The 25,046-nt window shown below is 41.0% G+C and overlaps 1 protein-coding gene across 4 annotated transcripts in view; it reads right to left on the reverse strand.

The window, feature by feature from the left end:
* RASGEF1C (RasGEF domain family member 1C) overlaps positions 1 to 25,046 on the reverse strand; it is a 101,176-nt gene that overhangs the window by 15,022 nt on the left and 61,108 nt on the right. For 3 of the 4 annotated variants that reach the window (XM_083728567.1, XM_083728565.1, XM_083728566.1), the window contains exons 5-13: positions 20,103 to 20,315; positions 18,076 to 18,150; positions 11,830 to 11,940; positions 10,445 to 10,547; positions 10,150 to 10,229; positions 8,879 to 8,974; positions 2,763 to 2,858; positions 1,827 to 1,950; positions 36 to 108 (exon numbers count right to left, since the gene is read on the reverse strand). In XM_083728567.1, the coding sequence (XP_083584693.1) occupies positions 36 to 108; positions 1,827 to 1,950; positions 2,763 to 2,858; positions 8,879 to 8,974; positions 10,150 to 10,229; positions 10,445 to 10,547; positions 11,830 to 11,940; positions 18,076 to 18,150; positions 20,103 to 20,315 (971 nt within the window). The remainder of the gene's footprint in view (positions 1 to 35; positions 109 to 1,826; positions 1,951 to 2,762; positions 2,859 to 8,878; positions 8,975 to 10,149; positions 10,230 to 10,444; positions 10,548 to 11,829; positions 11,941 to 18,075; positions 18,151 to 20,102; positions 20,316 to 25,046) is intronic. The other variant, XM_083728568.1, reaches the window with a different exon arrangement.

A 25,046-nucleotide genomic window follows, 5' to 3' on the forward strand; every position in this document is an offset into this window, starting at 1 on the left:
TCAGAAGATCATGACCCACATAAATGAAATAATACCTCAAGGTTTTCCACCTCTCTTTTTCAGTTTGGTTTTCCGGACTTTCACTTTCATAGGAAGCCAGATACAAACCTAAAAAAAAAGGAAGTTTTAAAAGGCAACATTCCTTATTGAGACGATCAGTAGCCCACAAGGTAGCATTCTAATCAAACTAGGAGCTTTATGTTTCTTAGGTACGCTGACACTCATCTGCACACTTAGTGGGACTCACATCTGAGTAAGCATGCACAGGATCAAGCAACACATGCTCAAAGTGCTTAAATATCTGTAACCACAGTTTAAACTATTCAAATGTTAATTGACTGAATTGGCTGCAAACAGCTTCTACTAAAGAGGAAAAGATGTGCATCTTCATTCAGACCAACCACTTGTTAGTGCAACCGGTACTGGACCATATGAGTGTATGTATCATCATGGGTGATACATATCATGTGTAAAAGGTTCTTCTACAACAGGACTGGGGAACTCCAGGTGGTGCAGGACTACAACTTCCAACATCCCTGACCACTGGCCATGCTCACTGGGGCTGATGGGATTTGGGGTCCAACACTAACTAGAAGGTCACAGCTCTGCTCAAATGAGAAGTAGCATCAACTAAGAGAAATAGTGTGCAAAGCAATCCTAGTAGGGCAGGGACTGGCCAAAAGTAGCAGCCAAGAGTCTGACATGGAACACAGGAGGAACCAGTCTGGTTAGGAGAGTCAGCTCGGGCTGTGGAGGCTCCAGCCAAGAGCCCCTGGAACTTGTGGATTAAATCTGGGCTGCCTGGTTTATTCCTAGACTCTCTGGCAGCCTCAGAAGTCTTACCAGACCTGCTTTCTCCTTACCAACCTGTGGGCTTCACCTTCCTGGAATCAATACTTAAACAAGTTAGAGTTCCTGGCTTGGACTCTAATAGCAGATTTTCTGAAATGCCTTTGGCTGTTCCAGAAGACTCTGAGCACTGCCAGAGTTATGCTCTTCTTGTTTCCTTTTTATGGAGCTCACTATAATTATTATATAGATATATGTTAGCTTGGGCAGCTGTTGCTTGTGCAGCTTGGACATAATTTTTCCTTGCTACATTCTAAATTCATGTGTGGCCAGTGAAGTCTCAGCTGTCCTGTTTGATTAATGTGGATGAGTTTTAAAGACTGCTCTTTAAAAATCAAAAAGTTCAGAAGCAATCTAAAAGTCATTGAAGCCTATGGGCATGTCTAGGCAAAGCTAGCAAATTCAGCCCTTATCTCCGATGCTGATGATAATGGGATACGACTGATTTAACCCATTAGGAGACGGCAGAGAGCAACATGATAGATTGGATGGGTAGGAAGAGAAGTCAGAAAAAAACTCATTTGCAAATGGGTATGATTAATTGCATGATGAAAGAACTGAATTGAAAGGGTTCTCCCCCTTTAAGCACATATTAAGAGGTAACTAGATCTCTGCTGTGAGCTGAGCTCTGCTTTCCCTGCCTACAGCCATCACAAACTCAGAGAGAGATAGACTGGTTGACTTATAGGGAACAGTAACTCTGTCTTTGAATGCTTTCAGCAATGACATTCAGAACTGCCCCTCATAGTATGACTGTCAGGCCTGTTTCTCTGTGAGCACTGCATGCAGATGATTTGCAACGAGCAAGATGCCTTGTCAAAAAGTTATGGAAACAATAAAGGCCCAGATAATCATTCTTATATTGTAGACAATGGATCTGTGCAATGACACATTTTGAAAATCATATTTTATCATGAACTATGGAACAATGCTAGTAGTGAACCACTATAGAATTTGTCAAAAAAGGAATTTCTTACCATCTTCAGTAAAGATGGGCGCAGTATGTAAATAGTGGATTATGTTATCATCTCGCTCAAATGGACATTCTACTTGTTTCCATGTTATAAATTCACCTACTTGCTTAGCCAGTTCCAGGAATTTCTGTAAGGATTGGGGAAGAAAAAGTATTGTCTAGGTAAACAGAATTTGTGTGTCACTAAAATTAGTTCTGTGGTTATAACATTCCTCAAAAATGTTAGCTGCTTAATGAGTCTGGTATATTATTTTTAAAAGGTAGGAGCAAGTGGCTTGTTTGTCCAGTACAGCTTTCCTTGTGTTTCTGTAACACATGAAAGGAAATGATGGTGCTTTGGTAACTGCATATGAAAGGCAGTATAGAAACATTTTAAAGAAAAGAGTTATGCAGTAGTAATAAAATCTGCATATCTCAGGTAAGCAATGCACATGTCTCACACAATACACAGGCTACTCTTTTCTTCTGCTGCTATTAAACTGTGTTTTAAATAACAGGCATTTCATGCAACACTTGGAATATAAAATTACAACAGTTTTGGTGGAACTGAATATGAACCAGAAGTTTAATCCCACCAACTGCTCTACCTTTTAAAACATGTAAAACAAAAAAATTAAAATCTCTGAAGGGGGAGATAATTTTTGAGTAGTTGGGGGGGGGGGTTCAGCATGAAAGGGAGTTGGGGAACCCCCCCCCCCAGTGTGTGCATGGTGTTTTTGCATATGAGCTTTTAGATCATGCCATCTGAAATTGAAAACTCTTAAGTAAAAATGTTTAAAGGATTTATATGAAAAAGTCTGCTGGGAATTGTTTGACTTTGGGATAATCAAGGTAATAATTTTTTGTTCACGTATGGTTTTTGTTGCACTCTGGAATGTAAGCACAAGGGCTCAAAGAACCTATCAACCACTTGCTTGACAAAGATGTTTGCTGCACTTACTTCAAAGTTGACATGTCCATTTGGAAGGCGGTTGGCGCATCCTTCATTCAAAAAGTAAATGTCTTTGATCAGTAGGCTGAAGAACGGGATCACAATCTGTGAAAAGAATGACATGACTATTATCTTTCGCAGTTCTGTTCTTTATGCATGAAAGAACTGTTCATTCACAAGAAGAAAAGAGAGATTAACTTTTCAGTGTACAGTATTACTCTAATGACGAAATACTAATACTAGTGAGGCCTAGAAGAGATTCAAGAGATAACAACCCACAAAATAGCTGTCATGCTGAAGAGATTTTCTATGTGAATTGGCAAAACACAATCTATCTAAGCTTTGTGGAATTAAGGTTTCAGTTTATTACGTATTAATATTTCAGTAACATTGATATTTAACATCATTTTGTTAACATTAACATTTTAATAAGCAAGGTGATTAACTTTCACCAGTGTACAGACAGTAAAGAGGCAAAGAGCACAATGAAGCATAAGCCCTTGATTAAGTGAGCACTAACAATTAAACCCCAATCAAGCCAACATATGGAAAAGTAGATGCTCATAACTTAACATGACAAAGGCTCTGATTTAAACAATTTTCACAGGTGGGAATGAAAGATATGCCGTGAAGTCGGTACCTATCTGCTGGATGTTTCACACTTAGTTTGATCCTCACCTGGTGTAAATTTCAAAAGTATCAAATGAAGCAACATGGATTTACATTGGGTATCTATCTTGTCTTATACCATGTTTGGTATATACCAAAATATACCATATTTATTTTTTATTCAGATTCGGAACTGTGCTTAACTTACCAAGTCTGGGGACTATGTGGTTTTCACTATATGGATATATGTACTTTTCTTTTAAACTGCTTTGATTTTTTTACAGTGAAATAGTGGTCTATAAATACTTTTATATATGCGAATAATACTTGAGTAATACAAACTTAAAACATTAACATAGCTCGATCATAATCTGTGAAATGCCTGGAAAAAGAAGGAAGGCTTAATATAGGCACCCAAAAGATGTCAGTATCCATGCCAGGCGGACTTCACTTGAGAAAGTATTCCATGGCATTCTATTCAGATATATAAACACGGACACGACTAAACAGCAACAACAGCACTACATATTCCTCTGCCACTGCGCTTATACTTGACTCTCTTTTTGGGTTTCCCACTGTAGACAGTTTTCTCTCAGATGCTTTATCAGCCGAGGACAGGGCAAAGGTAGATAAGCAAGTCTGCTAGGTTATCCTGCAGATCAACAATGGTCTATTCATTTCACTCTAACTTGACCTGGAGTGTAGCTGGCAAGGGTCTTATAAGGGCAGCTCCTCTTCACTCATAAAACACTGTGCCAGGCTCCCTGAAGAAGATTTAAACTCACATAGCTAGTGAATTCCTGTCTCTCCTACAGGAGCTATAGTTTCTATTAAAGTGAGAATGAATAAGTCAGCTGGGCATATCTTTCAAATATATCCCCAGGTCCTTTGGTAAATGAACTGAGCTGTAACTTAAGTACACACTAGAGTACTATAGCCTTGAGGAAAGGTAAGACTCTGGAAAAGTGTAGCAGTAAAGTAGTCATTTGGTTTGGCAACCAATGTCCTCAAGTTATTTATGGTACTGGTGTGCCTGAGCAGTATGTGCATCGAAAAAAGAAAGCGATTGGGAATCCCAAGAGGGAGTTTGCCCTTGCTGAAGCTAAAATATTCAAGAAACAAAAGTAAGTGTATGTTAAAAGGATAATGTAACTGCTCCTCTCCTGTCACTCTCCCCTATCAAAAGCCAATCTTCATATTGAAAAATTAGCCCTAATGTGGTTCCACTAGTAAGTGAAGTGTAACAGGATATAACTGTCAGTGCTTCCACAAATTAGGATAATTTGCATACAGTAATTTGCAACAGATAATGTTCTGATGCCCTAGAGAATAGCCTAACCTAGCATGTTTACTTTGCTTGTGTTTAGTAAACAAAGCTAGCCTGATTTCTTATTTGCAATTGGCAGCCATTCATTGTTACTAATGACCTTAAGACACAGAAAATTACAGAAAAACAGAGCACTCTGGGGAAAATTCATATCCACATCACTGATGATAATAGGGTCTAAAGTGGCGGTGAATGACTGACTGAAAATGATCTTGAGGTCATAGTGGATAGATTGTTGAAAATGTTAACCCAGTTTGTGGCTGGCAGCTGTGAAAAAGGTAAATGCCATGTTAGGGATCATTAGGAAATGGATGGAAGCGAAATCTGCTAATATCATAATGTTATCATGCGCTGCAACCATACTTGGAATACTGTGAGCAGTTCTGATTGCCACACATCAACAAGAATGCTGCATTTAACACATTTGCTTTTCATGTGATTTATCTGTATTTGTTGTAAGTTGGATTTCTGATATGTATTTTAACCTATTTCGTATTTTCTGGTGTGTTTGTGTGTATGCGTGTGTAGATGGAAGGTGTGTGAGAGATCATTTTGACGCAGTTGCAATTAGTGCACTGTCACAGGCTGGGCCAAGGGACTGGTGAAAGAGTCATCATTAGGCAAATAATGAGAAGAGAACATAAAGTATCCTCAAGCTCTGACCCTCCTATGAACTGCTACATGAAATGGGTTGGTGCAACTATGCTAGATATACTGTCAGGGGCATTACGGGGTGGGAGGGCAGCCCACCCCAGGTGCCATTCCAAAGGGGGGGGTGCGCCAAGATGTTGACCCCCAATTGGCGGCACCCCCGGGGCACCCACCGCTCACCGTGTCCCCCCAGGATGCATGCCCCCCTGGGCCACGCCCCCTTGGGACGAGCACCGCTTCGGGTACTGGAGCAGTTTGCTTTGCCTCTGTATACTATTGCTCTTAATCTTTATAGCCGTACATGGCTTAGGCCCGAAATACCTGTTAAGGGTGCCTTCTCTCACATCAGTCAGCCTGTCCACTGAGACAGCCACCTGAGACATTTCTGCACTACACAATCTGAAGTGTAAAAGGTAAAGGTAAAGGCACCCCTGACCGTTAGGTCCAGTCGTGTATGACTCGGGGGTTGCGGAGCTCATCTTGCTTTACTGGCTGAGGGAGCCGGCGTTTGTCTGCAGACAGCTTCCGGGTCATGTGGCCAGCATGACTAAGCCGCTTCTGGAGAATCAGAGCAGCACACGGAAATGCCGTTTACCTTGCTGCTGGAGTGGTACCTATTTATCTACTTGCACTTGACATGCTTTCGAACTGATAGGTGGGCAGGAGCTGGGACCGGACAACGGGAGCTCACCCCGTTGCGGGGATTCGAACCACCAACCTTCTGATTTGCAAGCCCTAGGCTCAGTGGTTTAGACCACAGCGCCACCCACGTCCCTTACAATCTGAAGTGTAATTGCTGGCAACTACACAGAGAGAGCTTCCTCAACTTTGCAATCCCCTCAGGGGGCCTACCTGCTGCCCTCATTAGGTAAAAAAGTAAAGGTAAAGGACCCCTAGACAGTTAAGTCCAGTCAAAGACAACTATGGGATGCGGCACTCATCTTGCTTCAGGCCGAGGGAGCCAGACCCCAACTGCAGAGTGATGCCAGTATTACTGAGCTGGTGCACAGCTTCTTTCACCCAACAAAATAGAGCCTTCCAGGGGTGGGGGTTGAGCTGTCCTGGGATCTGCTGGATCCTGAGCCAGACCTGCAGCCATCACATGAAGGCATGGGGGGTGCAGGTCGGTACAGTGATCTGCCTGACCCCCCCCCCCACCTTTTGGCCCAGCTGCCAACTTTGGCAAGGCAGTAAAAAAAAAAAAAAAAAGCCCTGCTGAGCTGAGAGGTGTGCATTGAGGTAAAGATTGCTCCCCAACCCTATTTATTATATTGTAGTTTTCTTTATTATTTCTAAATTCAAACCTGCTCTTCAGTGAATATTTCAATCCCAGTGTGGGGTGGGGAATATTATTATTAATAGTAATAAAGATAATATATGTAAAAAATAATATATGGAAATCACAGAATCCATAAAAACAAGTCCAATAAATCACATGAACAAATTAACAATCCCATGATTTAAAAAAACCTACACTAAGGGCAACAATTAGAATTCCCCACTCACTCCCACTCTGTCTGTCATACAAAGAGGGCCCCACTATTTCTAAATTTCACGTCATTCTCTTCTTTTTTACTATTACTGTATTTTTTTGTACTTTTCCTTTTTCTTGAGTGTCTTGGAAGCGTAAATACATATTGAAGGGGCAGGATATAAATTATGTAAATAAACAATGAATGACTTAACTATAAACAAATTTTTAAAAATCAAACATAAAGAGTTGTGGAATGTACCCGAGGTTTCAAAAGTAGAAAGCATCAATACACAATGTAAGAATGTCATTTTGGCTTCCCTGTTCAGATCCTATTCTTCTGCATGGCCCTAAATTAAATTCTCCACACAGTTACTTTCTGATAACAGTCCATTGGAATGCATGGCACATTGAATGTGTAGTCTACTGTGAGCAGCAGTCACTGTGTCTGCTTCAACGTGCTGAGAATTTGCAAGTCAAATCAGATAGTCAATTAAGGTCTTAAGATATTCATCTCCTGCACTTGCCTGGAAAAAAATCCACTCCATGATGTAATATACACTTCCACTGAAATAACGAATCCTCTGTATGCATGTCGGTATGCACACTTTCCACAGCAACTCACAACTCAAAGCTGTGTTTTTTAACTTTCAAAAAATATATTAAATCACTACCTGATTTAATTAATTTAACCTCTGTCTTTCCCCCATTTCTATTCAAGCATTAAAAAAACTAAGCCCAAAGTGTCAGATTATATTATATACTGGTACTTCAAAAGAAGGAGGGAGGGCTTGGATATACAACCAGCAGTGGACAATATTTATCTTTAAATTAATAGCAATCACATTTCATTTCATTTGATCCAGGGTGAGTAAAAATATCACATTTTTTTTTTAAATGAAGAAATGACATTAAGGCTTGGAGTGCAGAATTATAGCTATAGTGGCTGTGGGATTTGAAAACACCAAACCATGATGAGGTGCTGGATTTGATGCATAAACACCTTCTTGGCAACTATCACATTATGCATCTAGTTAAAGGAGGATGTAGTCTTTATCCCTTGCGTTTCCATCTGACTATTAACCTTCTGTTGCCCTTGGTTTTAAAGAGAAACTTTCCCATGTAACCAGCATGAATGACTTCCACAGGAAATGAGATAAGTAATAGAGAAACAGGCTTGCATGGCTATACCTTAGAGACAGACTGCATAAGCATCTTAAAAGTATCAGCTTCTCTTTCAAGCATGAATGTGGCTTTCTCATATTCATTTCCTTATTATATATATCCTTCCTTATTATACCTCTTATCATCTCCCTATGGATCTATTTGTTCAGACTAGGGCAAAAGATTCCCCAGTGGTGTGGGCTCTTCCCCACCTCGCTACTTGCAGCTGAGGCAATCAGGGAGCCTATATAATTGCAGAATCTTCATTTCAAAGGACCTGCACCACATTGTCTTGCCTCTGCTCCTGAGGGCTGGGGAACCCGCCAGTGGGGGAACGAGGAATCACTGAGTATTTCTTCCTTCCCTGCTCTACTGATAGAAGACACTGACAGCTGAGCAACAGTTGGATGCAACCTTCAGACTATCACAGTATTTTGCCTCTCATGCAGGGATGCTGAAAAGACTATAAAACCAGCCAGTATGGGCTGTGAAAAGAAACAGTTCCAGTGCAGCATGGTGATCTGGAGCAGGTGAAGGAGACACAGGCTGAGTTGCTGCTTGGTTGACCTTGTCCCGTCAATTATCTCTCAGCCTAACCTACCTTTGTTGTTGTAAGGATAATATTGGTCTAGAAGCATGTTTACAGTCATACCTTGAGTTACAGATGCTTCAGGTTGCGTTTTTTCGGGTTACGGACCCGCTGAAACCCAGAAGTACCAGAACGGGTTACTTCTGGGCTCGCACATGCGAAAAAGTGCCAAATCGCAACCCGCGCGTGCGCAGATGTGCCACTGCGGGTTGTGAACATGCATCCTGCACGGATCACGTTCGCAACCCAAGAGTCCACTGTATTGTGCTGAGCTTCTTGGCAGAAAAATAAGATGATGATGATGATAATAATACCTTTTCCCTGTTGCTGTGTGCTGTTAGGGAACGATGTGCAGCTCCCCGCAATGCAGTTCTGTAGTTATAAAAATTACCTGTAGGGTCCATTTGATGCTAGAGAGGAAGAAAACATTGAAAGATTAAAAGATATTTTGAATTGCCTTTGCAGTGCAAAGGTGATGTGGTAAGCAATACAGGTGAACTGGAGACAAAACTACCCAACACCTCCTTTTCAGGTCAATTTCTATTCATTTATTTTCATCTAGTTTCTTAATAGTGACCAGTCTGTAACATTTTTGTCATGATAAAAACCCTTCAGTCCTCTAAGAGTGCTTCTAAAGATGCTTCCATATGATGATTTTTGTTGTTGTTGTTAGTGGCCACTACTTATTTTGTTGTTGTTAGGCACAAACACACAGAGCACACATGGTTCACCCTAATGGCAGAATATTAAATGGCAACTGCCACTCCTCGATTAATCTGTTTCCGGAGTGCAGAGCGATGCCAGGATTGTACTGTGGCGCGACCATGTAATTACACCAAACACTTACGCATGTGTGTGTGTGTGTGAACATGCACATACAGCTACAAATGAGACAGGCCTGCTTCAACTTTGTATGCTGGGCAAACTGGCAGTCCACTTGGTTTTTCAAGAGAGAGTCCACTTGTACCAAGACAAGCAAAGGTGTGTGGCAAGAAGGACTGACTGAAGCAGTAACAACAGTTGTACAGTATGTAGAACCTGTTAACTGAATTAAGAAACACAGGTATACCTGAGGGTTGCTCCTTAAAATGATCTTCTGAAAGTACCCTAAAGAGGAAATGGCTTGCCTAACTTACATTATCATAGGAACCTCAGCAGTGAGCCTCACAATTGATTCCAAGCAAGTATAGACATTTCCCAAATTACCACGGGATAGTCTGATGTGCAATTTTCCCTGCTGACAGATTTCAGGCACTGATTGCCCAAAACTTAGCAGCTGTTTGATATATTCTCTGGTTTTAATGCCCGTCAGTCCTAGCATGAGGGTTGCTGGTTAAGTCAAGATAACACCAGAACTCAGTATAGCTCTTAACCATGGCCTGCACTAAATAGACAAGACTGGAAAAGAATACATTTGCACCCATTTGTGGTCTGGACTTTATTCCTGATATTTCTGCTTTTTACTTCTTTTCCATCTTTAATTTAATGTGAGATGCAAAGCCCATCATATCATTTGGCCCTTGCCTAGCAATATCCAGTTTAAATAAATGCATGAATAGCAGATACGTAATTCTGAACATTTTACCTCAAGAATAAAAAATTTGGCTGTTTTCACTTTTGACCAAGTCTTCTTTAACCTGGAGACTGGACTCATGTTCATACCAGCTGGAGGAAAATAAGAGGAAAAAGAACAGAGGAGGACTTTATTGTTGTGGTTGCTGCTATTGTTGTTGCTGTTATGGTTATGGTTATTGTTACTATTATTACAATTTATTATCCACTCTTCACCCTATGTTCCCAGGGCAGGTTACAACAATTAGGAAAGGGAATCTACTTTACATATCCCTAATATCATTCAGAAATGACAATAACACACTTACATATGATTGCCATCAGCGAGTTAAAATTCCCGATGTTAAAGCACTCGCGAGCAACATCAATGAAAAACTCAATGACTTGTGCTCTCTGCTTCTTTTTTGCAGGCTGCAAATAAACAGACAGATAAAACAGCTATGGAAGACAAGTGTAAAAAAAAACCCTGGGAGATGTCATAACACTGTGCCAGACAGAGATGCCCTATTCTACAGTTCAATTGATTTCAAAACAGCTACAAAATCCCATTCAAGCTGTTTGATTAATGACACTCATTGCTGGCAACTTGCAAAATCAAAGATCCTACCAGGGAGAGTGACCAAAGTCTATTATACCTTTAAAAATGTCTTCAAGCAATGACCCAACATTGACACATAAACTGTACTCTAAAGACTATTAATTCCACTGATAGTCTGTCCAACTAGCTATCAATAAAATGTCAATTACTGTAAGTTTTTCTGGGCTTGGCGCCAATCAGTGCATTTTTTTCTGGACTTGGTCTTAAGAGGAGAGAAAAGACATTAATCTTGAAATTAGTAGATTTCTGGAGAATTTTCTTTTGTGTTTCTTGTATATCACAATACTCCCATCCAGTGCCGGATTTACATACGGGTTGCATGGGATACAGCCCTTGTAATCTAAGGGGGCCCTCAGCTTCTTGCTTTTAATAAAATGAAACAAAAGGAATCATGGGAACTGTAGCTTGTTAAGAGTGCTGGGAACTGTTGCTCTGTGAGAGGTAAGCCACAGTCCCCAGTATACCTTGGCAGAGGTCATGTGCTTTAAACGTGTGGTGTGTATGCAGCCATATCTGAGAATGTTTAGGACAACTATTCTCTTGCCAAGACCTATCTGCCTAAAGATGTCATGTGCATGTGTATAGCAGGGAGAGAACACAGGTGTTCCTGCTCACCTCAGCTCCAGTCCACTCACTGGTGCTATGTGCCCCTTGACCATTTCCCCCAGAGAAAATATGGCCCTTGCCATAGAAGTTGCCCACTCTACTTCTAGAACATACGGAAGTGCTCATTGTTTGTGACATAATACTGGTAATTTTGTTAGGTAATTTTCACTATATCCAGATTGATGTTTGCTCCAATTTAATACTAAAGTTTGGGTTTTCCCTGGGAGAGGAGCAGGGCAAGAGGAAAACTGTTCATACACAGTCCACTTTTGAGACACAACTGTCTAAAATTCTACAGCAAAATTACTGCTCTATCACTGTATCAATAGCCTATTTCACCATTTATATACCGCAGTGTTTCTGTGAAAAGTGTAAAAAGTGTAACAACCCAAAGTACATTCTGTGATTAGTCCAAAAAATATTTATCCTCCACTGTTGTGAGTAAATAGTCTCGAAGTTCCACAATCAGACAAATGGTATTCAACTTACCATGCAGATTTCTGTTGCTACAAGATAGCAGAGTCTATTGAACCATTTGACATAGGCCTCAAGGTTGCTAGTTTTTTTCTGTTCACTGAAACAAGGCTGAAAAACAAAGACCTGACATGACATAAACTAGCTTCTGCTGTGCTTTAATATATATAATAAGATATATAATATGACAGTAACTGTAGAGTGTTGTTCTATGATCAATAGCATACATTTCTATCATCAACAACATTCCAAAGCATGTGGACATATACCTATAAACACACACACACACACACACACACACACACACACACACACACACAAATGGACAGTGCATGTGGGACTGAGCTTTAGATGTCAGTGGGTGGGTAGTGGCAGATGTGTTGGGCTTAACAGAATGCAAAGCTTTCTACAAATCAAATCAGTGAATGATGAACAGTCCCACTTTGCCTACAGCAATTGCACACGAGGCAATTTATTCCAATTGGTGCTCCCTAGGATATTAACAGCCAGGATATTGCTGTACGCAACAAGAATCTGGAGAAAATAAAATCAGACAAGGACGCCTTTCCATGTAATATGTATTAAGTTTACGCCTTTGACTCCCAAGAGTTCCTACAGTTTGGCAAATCCAATTGCCCGTGGTGTTGTCTTGCATGAAACAAAATTTCTGATTAAGTTGGGGGGAATCAACAGCAAAGCAAAATATGATAGAGTTACAGTACAGAATTTTTTTTGCCTAAAATATTATTTCCTTCACATGCTCTTGTCTTTGAGAAAATAATATCTTCACTACCCAATTCTTTATCGCTGACCTATTTCTGTATCATTGGTTGCTGTGAAACAAGTCACTCAGATGGCAAAATTCATCAGGAAATGTCATATTTGTGACGTGCTCTTTCGGCTGTGGTTACTAGGCAATTGCATGGGAGTGAGAAGGTTAGTTTGGTATCTAGATTCTTTTGATGATTTTAAATCACCTCCACCACCTTCTCCTTAGGATAATCTTCCAGAGATGGCTGATTATTCTGATTTTTTTTTGGTAATATTTTTTGTTTGCAGCCACTAGAGGGTATCAAGAGATTTTTCTTTCTTTCATTAATGTGATAATTGATTTCTATTTTAGAACCTGAGGATAAGATGAGTAAATTTTGAGTTCCATGAGCACGAAGTTTTCTGCTGGTGAAAAGGGGCTCTCATGCATAGGGTAATCTGGGAAAGGGTGTTGCCTGGGATTTTGAGTGCTCGCAATGTTTGCATATATATCTGTATTGTAGAAATGTATCCTAAGGCTAAAGAAGATTAAAAGGGGGCATTGGGGAATCACACGAAACAGGAGGCACTTCTAAAATGTAAGCAGCCTGGAGCCCATTGCAGTATGATGTGATGCAAATTCAATAAATATAACTCTTGCTTCTCTGTCTCAGTGCATGGCAGCAGGAGGAAGTGCCTTGCTCATACTGAATTAATGGGGTTTGAAGCGGCGTGAATGGCCAGGAAAGGGATCTTGGGGGTCACAGAGGATAGCTTGTTGAAAATGTTAACTCAGCAAGCAGCAGCTGTGAAAAAGGCAAATTTCATGTTGGGGCTAATTAGGAATGGGAATTGAAATAAAACTGCCAATATCATAACTCTTGTTACACAAATCTGTGATACAACTGCACTTGGAATGCAGTATATGGTTGCTGCACCTCAAAAAGGTTATTGTAGAGCTGGAAAAGGTCCAGGAAAGGGCAACCAAAATGATCAACTATGAAATATAGTACCACAATGGGCCATTGGCTGATCACAGTGGTGAAATGGGTAAGGTAAAATAAGCTGAGCTTGAATCCTGGCAAGACAGAGCCATTGTGGGTAAGTAGTTCCTGGGTCTGAGAAATTGGTCAGTTGGCTACCCTTATGGGGCTGCACTCCCCTTGCAGGAGCAGGGTCACACTTTGCTTCTGGATCTGTGGCTTGCTGTAATTTCCCCCCCTTTTGACTCTCTTGCGTATTCAGCAGGTATGTCATGTAGCAGCACCTTATCATCTAATGAATGTAACCATTCATTAAATCTTAGGTAGATGAAGCTACCCATATTAGTATTTATTTTCTAGTTGACAAAATGGGTTTGAATTCTAGTTCCGCCACTTTCCCATTCATTCTCTGGAATTCACACACTGTTCTCTTCTGTCATCTCCATCTCATATTTTGTTACATTATCCTTAATTACTCCTTGCACTTTTCTCCCATTGCTATACTTGGATTCTTTTATATCCAAGTATATTTAATGCTACATGGCACGCAAAGCCTTTGGGCATCCATTAACATAGCACTCAACATCTCCACTCCTTGTTTTTTTAGTTCAATTTAGTCTCACTCTAGAAGTCTTTCGGTTTCAACCAACATTTACTCCTATGTCCTCATTTCATCATCTCAACTTCATCATCTCAACTTTTCCCCCTTAATTTAATTTAGTAGCTTAGGTCAGTAACAGTCTTTGGACTGTGCATGCATGTGCATGCATACATACACACAAAGTTTAGCAAATAGATATGAAGTGTTTCATGCAAGGATGGTTGTGCTAGTGCAAAGCTACAATTTGTGCCACACCGTGTGCTCACCCTACTTTGTGACAATAATGCACCCTATCACAAGATGACACAATTGGTACACAAAATGCTATGCAGGACTCTTTTGCCCAATGTGGGACTCGAACCCATAACCCATTAAGGGCCTCATGTTCTACCAACTGAGCTATCCCAGCCTTACAGGGGGTTGAACTAGATGACCCTTGTGGTCCCTTCCAACTCTACAATTCTATGATTCTATGAATGCTCCATTGCTTGCTTTTTAAAATCTGATTCAGTTTTAGTCTAGACATGTTTCTACATTTACTACTATGTCCTCATTTTATCATCTAATCTACAGGTTTTCTTGGTTATCACTTAGAGATGTGTATTGAACCTTTACATTCCCCAGCACAACTGGAGATCAGGTGAATGGCACCACTTCTTGCCTGTGCCCCCCACCTCGCCCAGTCCCATTTTCTGCCCCTATTCCTGTCTGCTGAACTGAGCAGCACTTGGGGATATGTATCAATCACAAGCAATTGTGGAGAGGGGAAGATGACAGGCCTATGGGGAGGAAGGAAAGCAGCAAGGAAATTAAAGTTCTCTGAGTTGCAGTTTGGCGGTCAAAATAATCTACAGACTCAAAAAATTATTTGGAAGCCAATGAAAGAAAAAGGCAGTTTCCTCCCATAGCCCGCAATAAATAATGCAGTGACCAAGCACCCTAACTCAATCCCAGCAAAATAAGAAGCAAAAGCACAACATGTTCCCCTTTAAAATCCCACTGGAAAATGGATGGCAGATGCCTAATTTTGAGGTATTTGTTGATATGTGCAACGTCTGCTGAGAATAATAATAATAATACCTTTATTGTCAATGTACAACCTGCGTACAATGAAATTAACCAAGCCTTACCCCCCCAAACACTCAATCTCATTGCACTCTGTGTGCCTGTCGCACAACACACCAACCCCGAAAGTCAGTTGCACTATATTATTTTCTATTCAGCAGCCTAACAGCCCACAGAAAGAAACTGTTTTTTAGCCTGTTGGTACTTCTATATCTCCTGAAGATTAAAGAGGTGCTGGCTGGGGTGTGAATCATCCCTGAGAATTTTTCTCACTCTCCTAAGGCAACCATCCCTTGCAATGTCATCTAGCAGGCTCAGGGGACAGCCCATGATATCATGTGCTGTGTTCACCACCCTCTGTAAAGACTTTCTGTCCATGGCTGTCAAGCCAACGTATCACACTGTGATACAATATGAGAGGACACTTTCTATTGTGGACCGGTAGAAGGAGGTCATCAATTGTTGTTTTACGTTGTTATTTCGCAAGACCCTGAGGAAGTGGGGTCTTTGTTGGGCCTTCCTAACCACCTGAGTTATATTGTTTTTCCAAGTGAGGTCTTCACTAAGGTAAACTCCCAGGAATTTAAATAAAGAGACTCTCTCCACACAACCCCCTGCTCCAATATACAAAGGGGCTAGTTCCCCTCTCTTCCTCTGAAAGTCCAATACTATCTCCTTTGTCTTGCTAATATTCAGGTGCAAGTCATTCTCTAAGCACCATGTAGATACTTTTTGAACCTCCCCTCTGTACACTCATTCATCGCCACCTGTAATTAGACCCATTATGATAGTATCATCGGCAAACTTAATAATTACAGTGGATGGATCAGAGGAAATACAGTCATATGTATACAACGAGTACAGTTAAGGAGTCAGCACACATCCCTGTGGGGTGCCAGTGCTGAGCTTCAGGGAGGTAGATGTAACAGGCCCAATCCTCATTGTTTGTGTCCGATCCCTCAGAAAGTCTTCTATCCAGTCACAGATGGTAGAAGGTAGGTCTAGTTCCATCAGCATTTTGATAAGAATGTCCGCAAGGATGGTATTAAAAGCCGAGCTATAATCAATAAACAACATTCTAACATAATTCCCCGGTCTCTCCAGATGACTCGCTGCAAGGTGAAAGGCTGTAGCTATGGCATCATCTGTTGACCTATTTCTCCTATAGGCGAACTGATGTTTATCAAAATCCAGTGGAAAACATGTCCTAAGGTGTTGAAGGACCAATCTCTCAAAGCATTTCATCACTACAGATGTTAATGCAACAGGTCTGTAGTCCAACGAGGGAAGGAGCCAGTTTCCTCATACCATCACCCAAGCCATTTTTTTCTTTCGTTTCAATGAATATTCTTTGCTTCTCTTTGTATGCATTGTAAGTGAACAAAATTTCCTAATCATCAGAAATTTATGCTGCATTAAGAAATTTCCTTTAACGTATTTCATTTCCAATTTACCAGCCTTACAGGTACTTATATTATCAATCTTAGGAATACTTTGCTTTTAGTTACTGCATTGTGATTACATCCAGCTAGTCACATGCCAAAACCTGCTTCTGAAGAATTATCTGTGCACCAATAGTGCATAAAGCAGCACCTTCTCCTATTTTCTTTCTCACAGACACTAATGGGCATGTTGCCCTTGACGTTAACAAGCAAGGAGCTGAGTATGCACAGGCAGAGGCTAATTCCCCCCCTACTGGGATTGCAGCACGGAATATTAAAATATGCACTCTCTAATTACCAATACAAAACCATGCTTTTCTTCTTATTCCAGCTACAAGGTGCACATCAGGGGCATTTGAAATCCCAAAAGAACATCAGGTAGGAGATGGTTCCGTGGACTTATTTCAAATGTACACTGCGCACATGAGCACCATGTCCTAAACACCACAGCTTCATGCAACTCTGAAAAACATGTTCCAGGTGCCTCCCTATAAATATAAACAGATGTGTACTGCCTACTGTGTAGTCCCAACTGCTGCACATCCCACTCTTTGAAATGCTCACTCAGAATGGGTAATGCAACCAGGGGCAGATCTACTATGAAACTAATGAATCGTAAACTTTAGAGTCCCTAATTCTGGAGGGGCCCCAGAAGCAACTTTATTCCACATTGCTTAGAAAAAAATGCTTTTAAACGTCCATCATGCATATATATATTTCCCTCATTTCCCCTCATTTTCACCCCACCACAGAATCACATAACAGTTGGAAGGGACCACAAGGCTAATCTATTCCAACCTCCTGCAATGCAGGAATATTTCACCCCATGTGGGGCTCACACCCATGTCCCTGAGATTAAGAGTCTCATACTCTACCAACAGAGTTATAACTCAAAAGCTATAAGGCATAGGAAATGTTTATTCACACCAGTGACTTTGACATGTCAGTGCAGCTATTTTAATCCAAATACAGTGGTACCTCAGGTTACATACGCTTCAGGTTTCATATGCTTCAGGTTACAGACTCCGCTAACCCAGAAATAGTACCTCGGGTTAAGAACTTTGCTTCAGGATGAGAACAGAAATTGTGCTCCAGCGGCACAGTGGCAGCAGGAGGCCCCATTAGCTAAAGTGGTGCTTCAGGTTAATAACAGTTTCAGGTTAAGAACGGACCTCCGGAACGAATTAAGTACTTAACCCGAGGTACCACTATATGAGATGCAGTAGTGAATTTAAAAAATAAAAAAGGTGGTGATCTGTCATGGAACAAACCCACAGAAGAAGATAACAGTGGTTACCCAGACCTCATTTCTGGTTGCAATGGGGGCCCCATATCAATTCAAGCTTCAGGGCCCAAAAAATGTAGGTCAGCCACTAAATGCAACTGGAAATAGCAGCAGCAACAATAGTGCTAGTCATACCTTTGTGCTTTCCAAAGGATCTTTATGGACAAATGCTTGAACAAATTCTTCAGGTCCAATATGACCCAGTCTTTCCTTTTGCAAGAAATAAAGTGAGAAATAAATTGTAATATAGCATGCCTGGAATCACTTATTCACTTTATGGTGCTTGAAGTAGCACCCTTCAGATCTGAAACCAGAATTTAAAATGAATTTATGAAACCACTGGCTGGCAGACTAGCTCTGCCTGGTTTACTCTCCATCAGGAATTGCTTACAGCAGGCCCTCCAGCTATTGCTTGATTAACACTCATCATCACTCAAACAATAGCCATGCTAGCTGGGGCTACTGGGACTTGCAGTCCTACAACATCTAGCAAGTCCACTGATTCCTCATCCTTGACAGAGAAACAATTACAACATGGTTGGAGTCTATACTGCATAAGCAAGAAAGACATTCCAGCTGAAATAGATTAGGCTACTGGAGTTCTGTGATTAGATTCTCCCTTGGTTTTTCCTTCCTCTTGAGCTCTTTCGTTGATCATAACCATACCTGCACCAAAGTGGCTATGAGGTGCTGTGGGGCAGTGGGAACCCAGCTGCACAGCATCTAAGCCCATCACACATGCCCTGTGGAGCTAATAGTAGCTTTGTGTAATTAGGAGTGTAATTTACATCAAATAAAGTGCTAGTGGGAAATGGACAAGGGGAAAAAGTCTTAAAAACAATCCAAGAGCATCAGTTCCATGTAAGGCTGCTAAAATACCGTATTCTTTTGCTCTATAAGACTCACTTTTTCTCTCCTAAAAAGTAAAGGGAAATGTGTGTGCGTCTTATGGAGCGAATGCAGGCTGCGCAGCTATCCCAGAAGCCAGAACAGCAAGAGGGATCGCTGCTTTCACTGCACAGCGATCCCTCTTGCTGTTCTGGCTTCTGAGATTCAGAATATTTTTTTTCTTGTTTTCCTCCTCCAAAAACTAGGTGCGTCTTGTGGTCTGGTGCGTCTTATAGAGCGAAAAATACGGGGTAAATGCCATGGGCGTTCCTAATCATGAATCTCCCACATCATGTCTACGTTGTCCTAAGTCCATGAGTTATAGAAGTAGATATGAATTTGTTGGTAGAAAAACAACACATCAAACCTATGATGACTTGGCCACTCAATGAAACCTTGTGAAATCCTCAAAATAAGAAACAAGAATGGACTAGTGGATAAAAACAAGGGGTGATGATGTTACAGCAGTGGTTCTGACTGGGAACCTGCTATGCACTGATGAAAAGGTTGATTAAAAACATGAATGCTTCAGGACCAAACTAGTCAAGATGACAGGTCTGATTTGGTGTGTGTGCAAACAACATATATGGGATGGATGATTTGGATTGGGATCATGTCACTTGGGAAGAATATTTAATCCTTTCTCCCTGAACTCTTTTCCTGATTAAAATACAGCTCACCCAGTCTGTTATTTGCCCCATTTGGGAAAATGTAACATGCAATTAGCAGTTTGGAGTACCTGGAGGGGATATTTTAATCAGAAAGATGATGTAGAAGGAAGGGTCAAGACCCTCTTCCAGATCCAAATAGACCATCTCAACTTTTTGCAAATATTTAAGGATAAACACTTTCAGAAAGGTTATTCAGAGAAACTTTGTGTTCTTCATTCATCAAGACCAATACTAATCAATATCATATTGCAGCATGTGGGAAGAAAAAGATGGCTGCATCTGAAACTAGCATTAACCTGAACAGTACATATTTGGTCTACTGTAGGTGCACTAGCTTCTTAACTATATAACTTAGCTTTTGTTATTAGTAGTAAGATATCTTATTCCCTCCCAGTGGGCAATTGCTTGGACTGAAAGACTCACATGATGCCCTGTACTTGTGGTCCTACATTCAGAAACTTACCACAACACATTTGAGTTCTTGCCATAGGGAAGGGGATTTGATCATATTTTAACCCTCTCGAAAGTCTCAATAGGGATTTTCTAGAAAATGTTGTCTTACCTAAATTAAAGATTAAGCAAAACATCTTGCTTTCCACTTACCAGTTCCACATGTGTCAGCTGCTGGGCCAAGGTGTAGGGATCACTGCAGACACTCATCATTTCTCGTTGAATGGATGGGGGCTTACTTTTAAAAGCAACCACCTTGTCTGAGACAGCTGCGTTGATCTTGACTATCCCTTCCTGCCCATGGTTAAGAGCTGCGAGCTTCTGATTCAGGGTCTGCAGAAGCTGATTCATCTTTTTCCAGTAGGCCTGAAGTGAGGAAAAGGAAAAGAACAGGGGGGGAAGGGAAAGGGAAACATTACAAATCATGAACTGGAAAAAATAAAATAGGTATGATTGAATGTTCCTATTTGGGAAATATCCATAAACCATTCGTGGCTTAGAATCTTATTTTCAACCAAACTATTCCAGTCAGCTTAATTATAGGTCTACCCTAAGCTCCATCCTATGGATCTCTACCACAAGACTGGCATCCAGTCAAAAACATGTGAGCAACTGTGCTCAGTGCTAGTTCAGCCTACTGACCACAATGCCAGTTTAACATGTGTGGAATACAGAAGGGGGAAGGGGGGAGGAAACAGCACCAACTACCTTTCACCTTCCCATTTTAGTTTTGTGCTGTGAGGCTTCAAAAAACAGAACATTCTGTCCAAGCTGACCATTTTTGTCCTTAATCTGCACCACGTAGAATTGTGAAAGGCTGTGCTAATTTAAAACAGATTGTACATTTCAAGGCCCAAATCAAGGTGCTCATATCAGTGTTTAAATCTGCAAACAACTAGATTTCCAAATATTTGAAAGACTCTCTCTCTCTTTTTACAAACTCTCTTGGATGTTAAGATCAGCAAAGGGGGCTCTCTTGGTAATACCACCTCCTTCAGTAGTTTATTTGGAGGGGTGGCCACCTGGGAGAGGGCATTTTCTGTGGCAACCCCCTAAGTTATGGAACTCCTCACCCTTTCCCTGTGTTCATAATCTGCTTTAAGTGTTACTAATCTTGTCCTGGGGCTTATTGGTGAAGGGTGGGTAATAAAATTAATAATTAAGAATAAGAATAATAGATAATAGTATCATCATGTCCCAGAATTGTAAGCTTGGGGAGCAGGGTCTGTCCGTCTTTCTCCCCACCCCCCTATGTGAGAGAGGAGGGGTAGAGAGACTGCCCTGGGAGTCTTGGGGCTGAAGAGTGGGGCAGCAATTATTTAAATATACGGTAATAAAAATAGTATAATGACTCAACAGCAAGCATTAAATGCATCTTTTTATTTATGACTGTGTATGTATATTTGCAATTATTAAGTTCAGGAATGATTTTTGTTTTATTTTCTAGTTCTTCTTTTGTTTGGACTTCTTCTTTTGTTTGGAAAAGGAGATTCCTGGAATTGTGCTGTGCCACACCTTCCACAACAATCATTTTGTGTGCTGCCAAACCACCATGGCAGCCATTTTGTGACTGGTGCCCACAGCATAAGAAATTTTTCAGAATTTCAAATGTGCCCGTGGACTCAGAAGGGTTGCTGTCATATGCAGTTACCAATCTCTCAAAGGGAACTGCCCTGGTTTAAACTGGGGTGTGAATCAGGGCCAGTGAGACATGTCGTCTGGTCACAGTGCCGGACAGGGAGGCCTGAATGCCTGCATTTAGCCCCCTGGAACTGAGGTTCCCTATCCTTGTTATAAAAAGAATTATTCTCTTGAGGAAGAATGTGTTTATTTAATAAAAGCCTGGCTAAGATATATATGAGCGTTTACAATCCTCTGCATTGCCCATAAATCCTGAAGGGCATTTAACAAGGTTTGACAGTTTGAGAGGAAACTGCTTATGAGCAAACTCTCTTCTCAATCTCTGCCTCAGACAGCTATGATTTGAGCCTACTGCTAATCTGGACATAAAGCGCTGTGAAGAAGGGAAGTTTGCAGTGAGGAAGTTGACAGCTGGATCAACACAGCAAGCGAGGCAGGTCAGAGACACACCGCAAAGCCCATGGATTATGTCATCCAGTCACATATCACTCAGGGCAACTGGAAAGATACTGGCGCACACATCAATCAGCTATGCGTTGCTGATGTTCTGGGTGACTAAAAAAGAGTGGCACGGACAACACATCACTGCTTTCGGAAGAGGCAACTGAGCTGGCAGCTGTCAGACCTCAGTAGCTTGTCCACGTGGAAATACAGCGAAGAAGTCTTGCCCCTGTTTCATGGCCTTCTGGAATATAGTATAAAACTGTCCTTTTAAAGAAGGCGTTTGGTCCATAGAGGATTGCTTTATTGTATTGGTTTTTAAAGTCACTGTATTTGAAGTAATTTTTTTTACTGCTGCTTATTGTTGGTTTCCTATTGCTGCTTTTAGTGCTTTAATCGTTTTGTAATGTAAGTTTTAAATTCTTTATTGAGGATTTGATCCTGCTGTCAGCAAAGGGAAACATCTATGTAACATCTACCATAAGCAAGCAGGAACAAAAGTATAATCCTGAAGGTGTACAATGACTCTTTGCACAAAAATAAATCTTTTTTTTTTTTTTAATTCCAATAGCCTTGCCAAATAAGGTGCAATAGGTGGCTACTAGAGAGGGGGAGAGGCTCTTGTGTGCCTACTGCGCCTCTGCAGAGAGACTCACTAGGCAACTACAGTCTTTTTATTTTCCAAATATTTTAAATTAACCATTTAGTGCTTTTGAATGCTGTTTTATATTATTTGCTAGTGGCAGTTTTATCACTTCTATTTTTATTGTGTTTATTTAGTTTGGCATTTATTATTATTATTATTCAGAATTAATTATTTGTTTGCTTGTTTTTAGGTTTTTACTCATGCATTGTAAATTTATGGTTCATATCCCAGAGGATACTAATTTATTGGGTGACATACATTAGTTGTAAACACAAACAACTGTCCTGAGAACTGTGGCTAAGAAAATATTTAACAAACACAATGTATTCCTGAATATCTTTTTTTCTAATAGAAATAAGCTCTTTTAAAAAACTCTTAACATGCCAATGACTGTGCATTTTAATTTGGAACTTTGTAAAAATTTCTGCTGCTAGGTATCTATATGAAAAATCCTATTTCTCTTTAAATATCCAGTTTGGGAACCAAAGAGTACTTTTGTTTTATATTCAAGAAAAACATTTCATTCTCAAGCAGAAACACATTTAAGGAAGATGGCAAGCCCCAGCAGGTGGCTTAGAAATTCAGATTTTAATTAAGGTTTCTCTTTCAAAATGCAAATTGTAACTCTTGGCAAAAGAAACTGCTTCTCAGTATGCATACCTTTCTAAGCACTGCAAGAAGCCTCCAGAAACCAGGCTGGATAAAGAGCAGGAAAATATTGCTGCAAGGAATCATCCCAATCTCATTTCAGTAACAGATAAAATGTGTTCCATAATCCTAGGATTCTTTTGCACTTTTGATTTGATCTGCCCTTTTCCCTTCAAACAAGTACAGACTCCATCATGGAATAGTTTCTCTTTCATGTTTTCCTTTCAAAAGATAGCTGCATAAACAGGACCTTGTGACTTATTCCTTTAATTAATTGCTAGTTTTGCTCAGGGAGACTGGCATTAAGGTTTTTTTTTCCAGCTCTCCACCCACCACAGCCAACTAATATAGATTTGTTTATGAAGAATTCTGGCACAGTCCAGGTTGCTCCTCCAATTGAAAGCAATGGGAGTAGACCCTGAATGTCAACAGGCTCAAAGTCAATGTCTACAATTCCCATATAGGGCTGATATGTTTTCAGCAGCGTGGATATTTTGTTCACTTTGAACTCTCATAACTGTCTTTGCATCCTTTCTTCATTCAGATTGCCAGATAAAAACTGCTTAACAATTGGCAGCTATGGCCATCTGGACAAAAAAAAAGGGGGGGGGGGTTAGAAAGCACCCAGGAGGAAGCTATTTATCTAAGAAGCCCAGCCTCATAGATACAAGCACACTCTAGCTATGTGAACTGTCTGGAGATCAACCAAAAGGCCAATGAGACCTTTGCTGCAGCAACCTGCATCCATTGATTCTGTAGATGGGGGTGGTCAATGTGATATTTTGCAGATGTTGATGGGCTCCATCGCCCATCATGCTGGTTGGGGCTAATGGGTCTTCAGTTTCACAGCATCTGGATGACCACTGCTGAAGACAATTCCTACTGCTGCCTTTATTACCAATACCCAGCCAGCCCATGGCCTCATGTTAGATACGCAGTGCGGAGCCTTGAGCTCATAAGTTGTGTCTTCTCCCCCCACCCCAGTGCTTCAATTTTATCCTGGTGCTCAGGCAAACCTTAGGTTGCCATTTCACCTAAACCATCAGACCACAGTTTGCTCTTACCTTGCAAAGGAAGTTTAATGTTTTGCAAGGTTTGATGTTACATCAAGGTCAAGCTTGTTTAGTTGGTTAGTTACTCAACAAGCCAACTTCAAATCACCAGCAAAAAGAGAGCTGCCTCTTTTAGACAGCTCCACCCTGTGGAAGCAACAGCAGTACCACAAAGAGGAGCAAGAGCCAATGTAGAGCAGGGGATAGGACCCTGGCTGTAAGTTGGGTTCAAGTCCCATCTCTGCTATGGACTGACTGTGTGGGTTTAGGAAAGGCATTCTCTTTCAGCCTTTGCTCCCCATTTGTAAAACAGAAATAAAGGTTACTTACCTTGCAGAGTTGTTGTAAGAGAAAATCCAATAAAAAGATTAATCTCAATGCATCCCCCATGTGTCCCCTAAATCTGCTCTAGGGGTTCTCCCAACACTCAAACAAATTTGGGGAGGGTGCAGAGGGCAGTGGCGGAGAAACCCTCTCTGGCACCCAGGGGGGACGGCGAGAGGCAGGGTGAACCGCCCACTGCCGCTCGCGTGCACAGTCCATACAGGCGTCTGTACGGGCTGCCACACAAGCAGCAACCCGTACAGACTGCGCATGTGCGGCATCCCGTATAGAGTGCACACGCGCAGCAGCCCATATGGTCGCTATGCGAAAGGCAGCCCATACGGA

Source organism: Podarcis gaigeae (genome assembly GCF_964106915.1).
Source record: "Podarcis gaigeae genome assembly, chromosome: 2".
NCBI classification, from domain to species: domain Eukaryota; kingdom Metazoa; phylum Chordata; class Lepidosauria; order Squamata; family Lacertidae; genus Podarcis; species Podarcis gaigeae.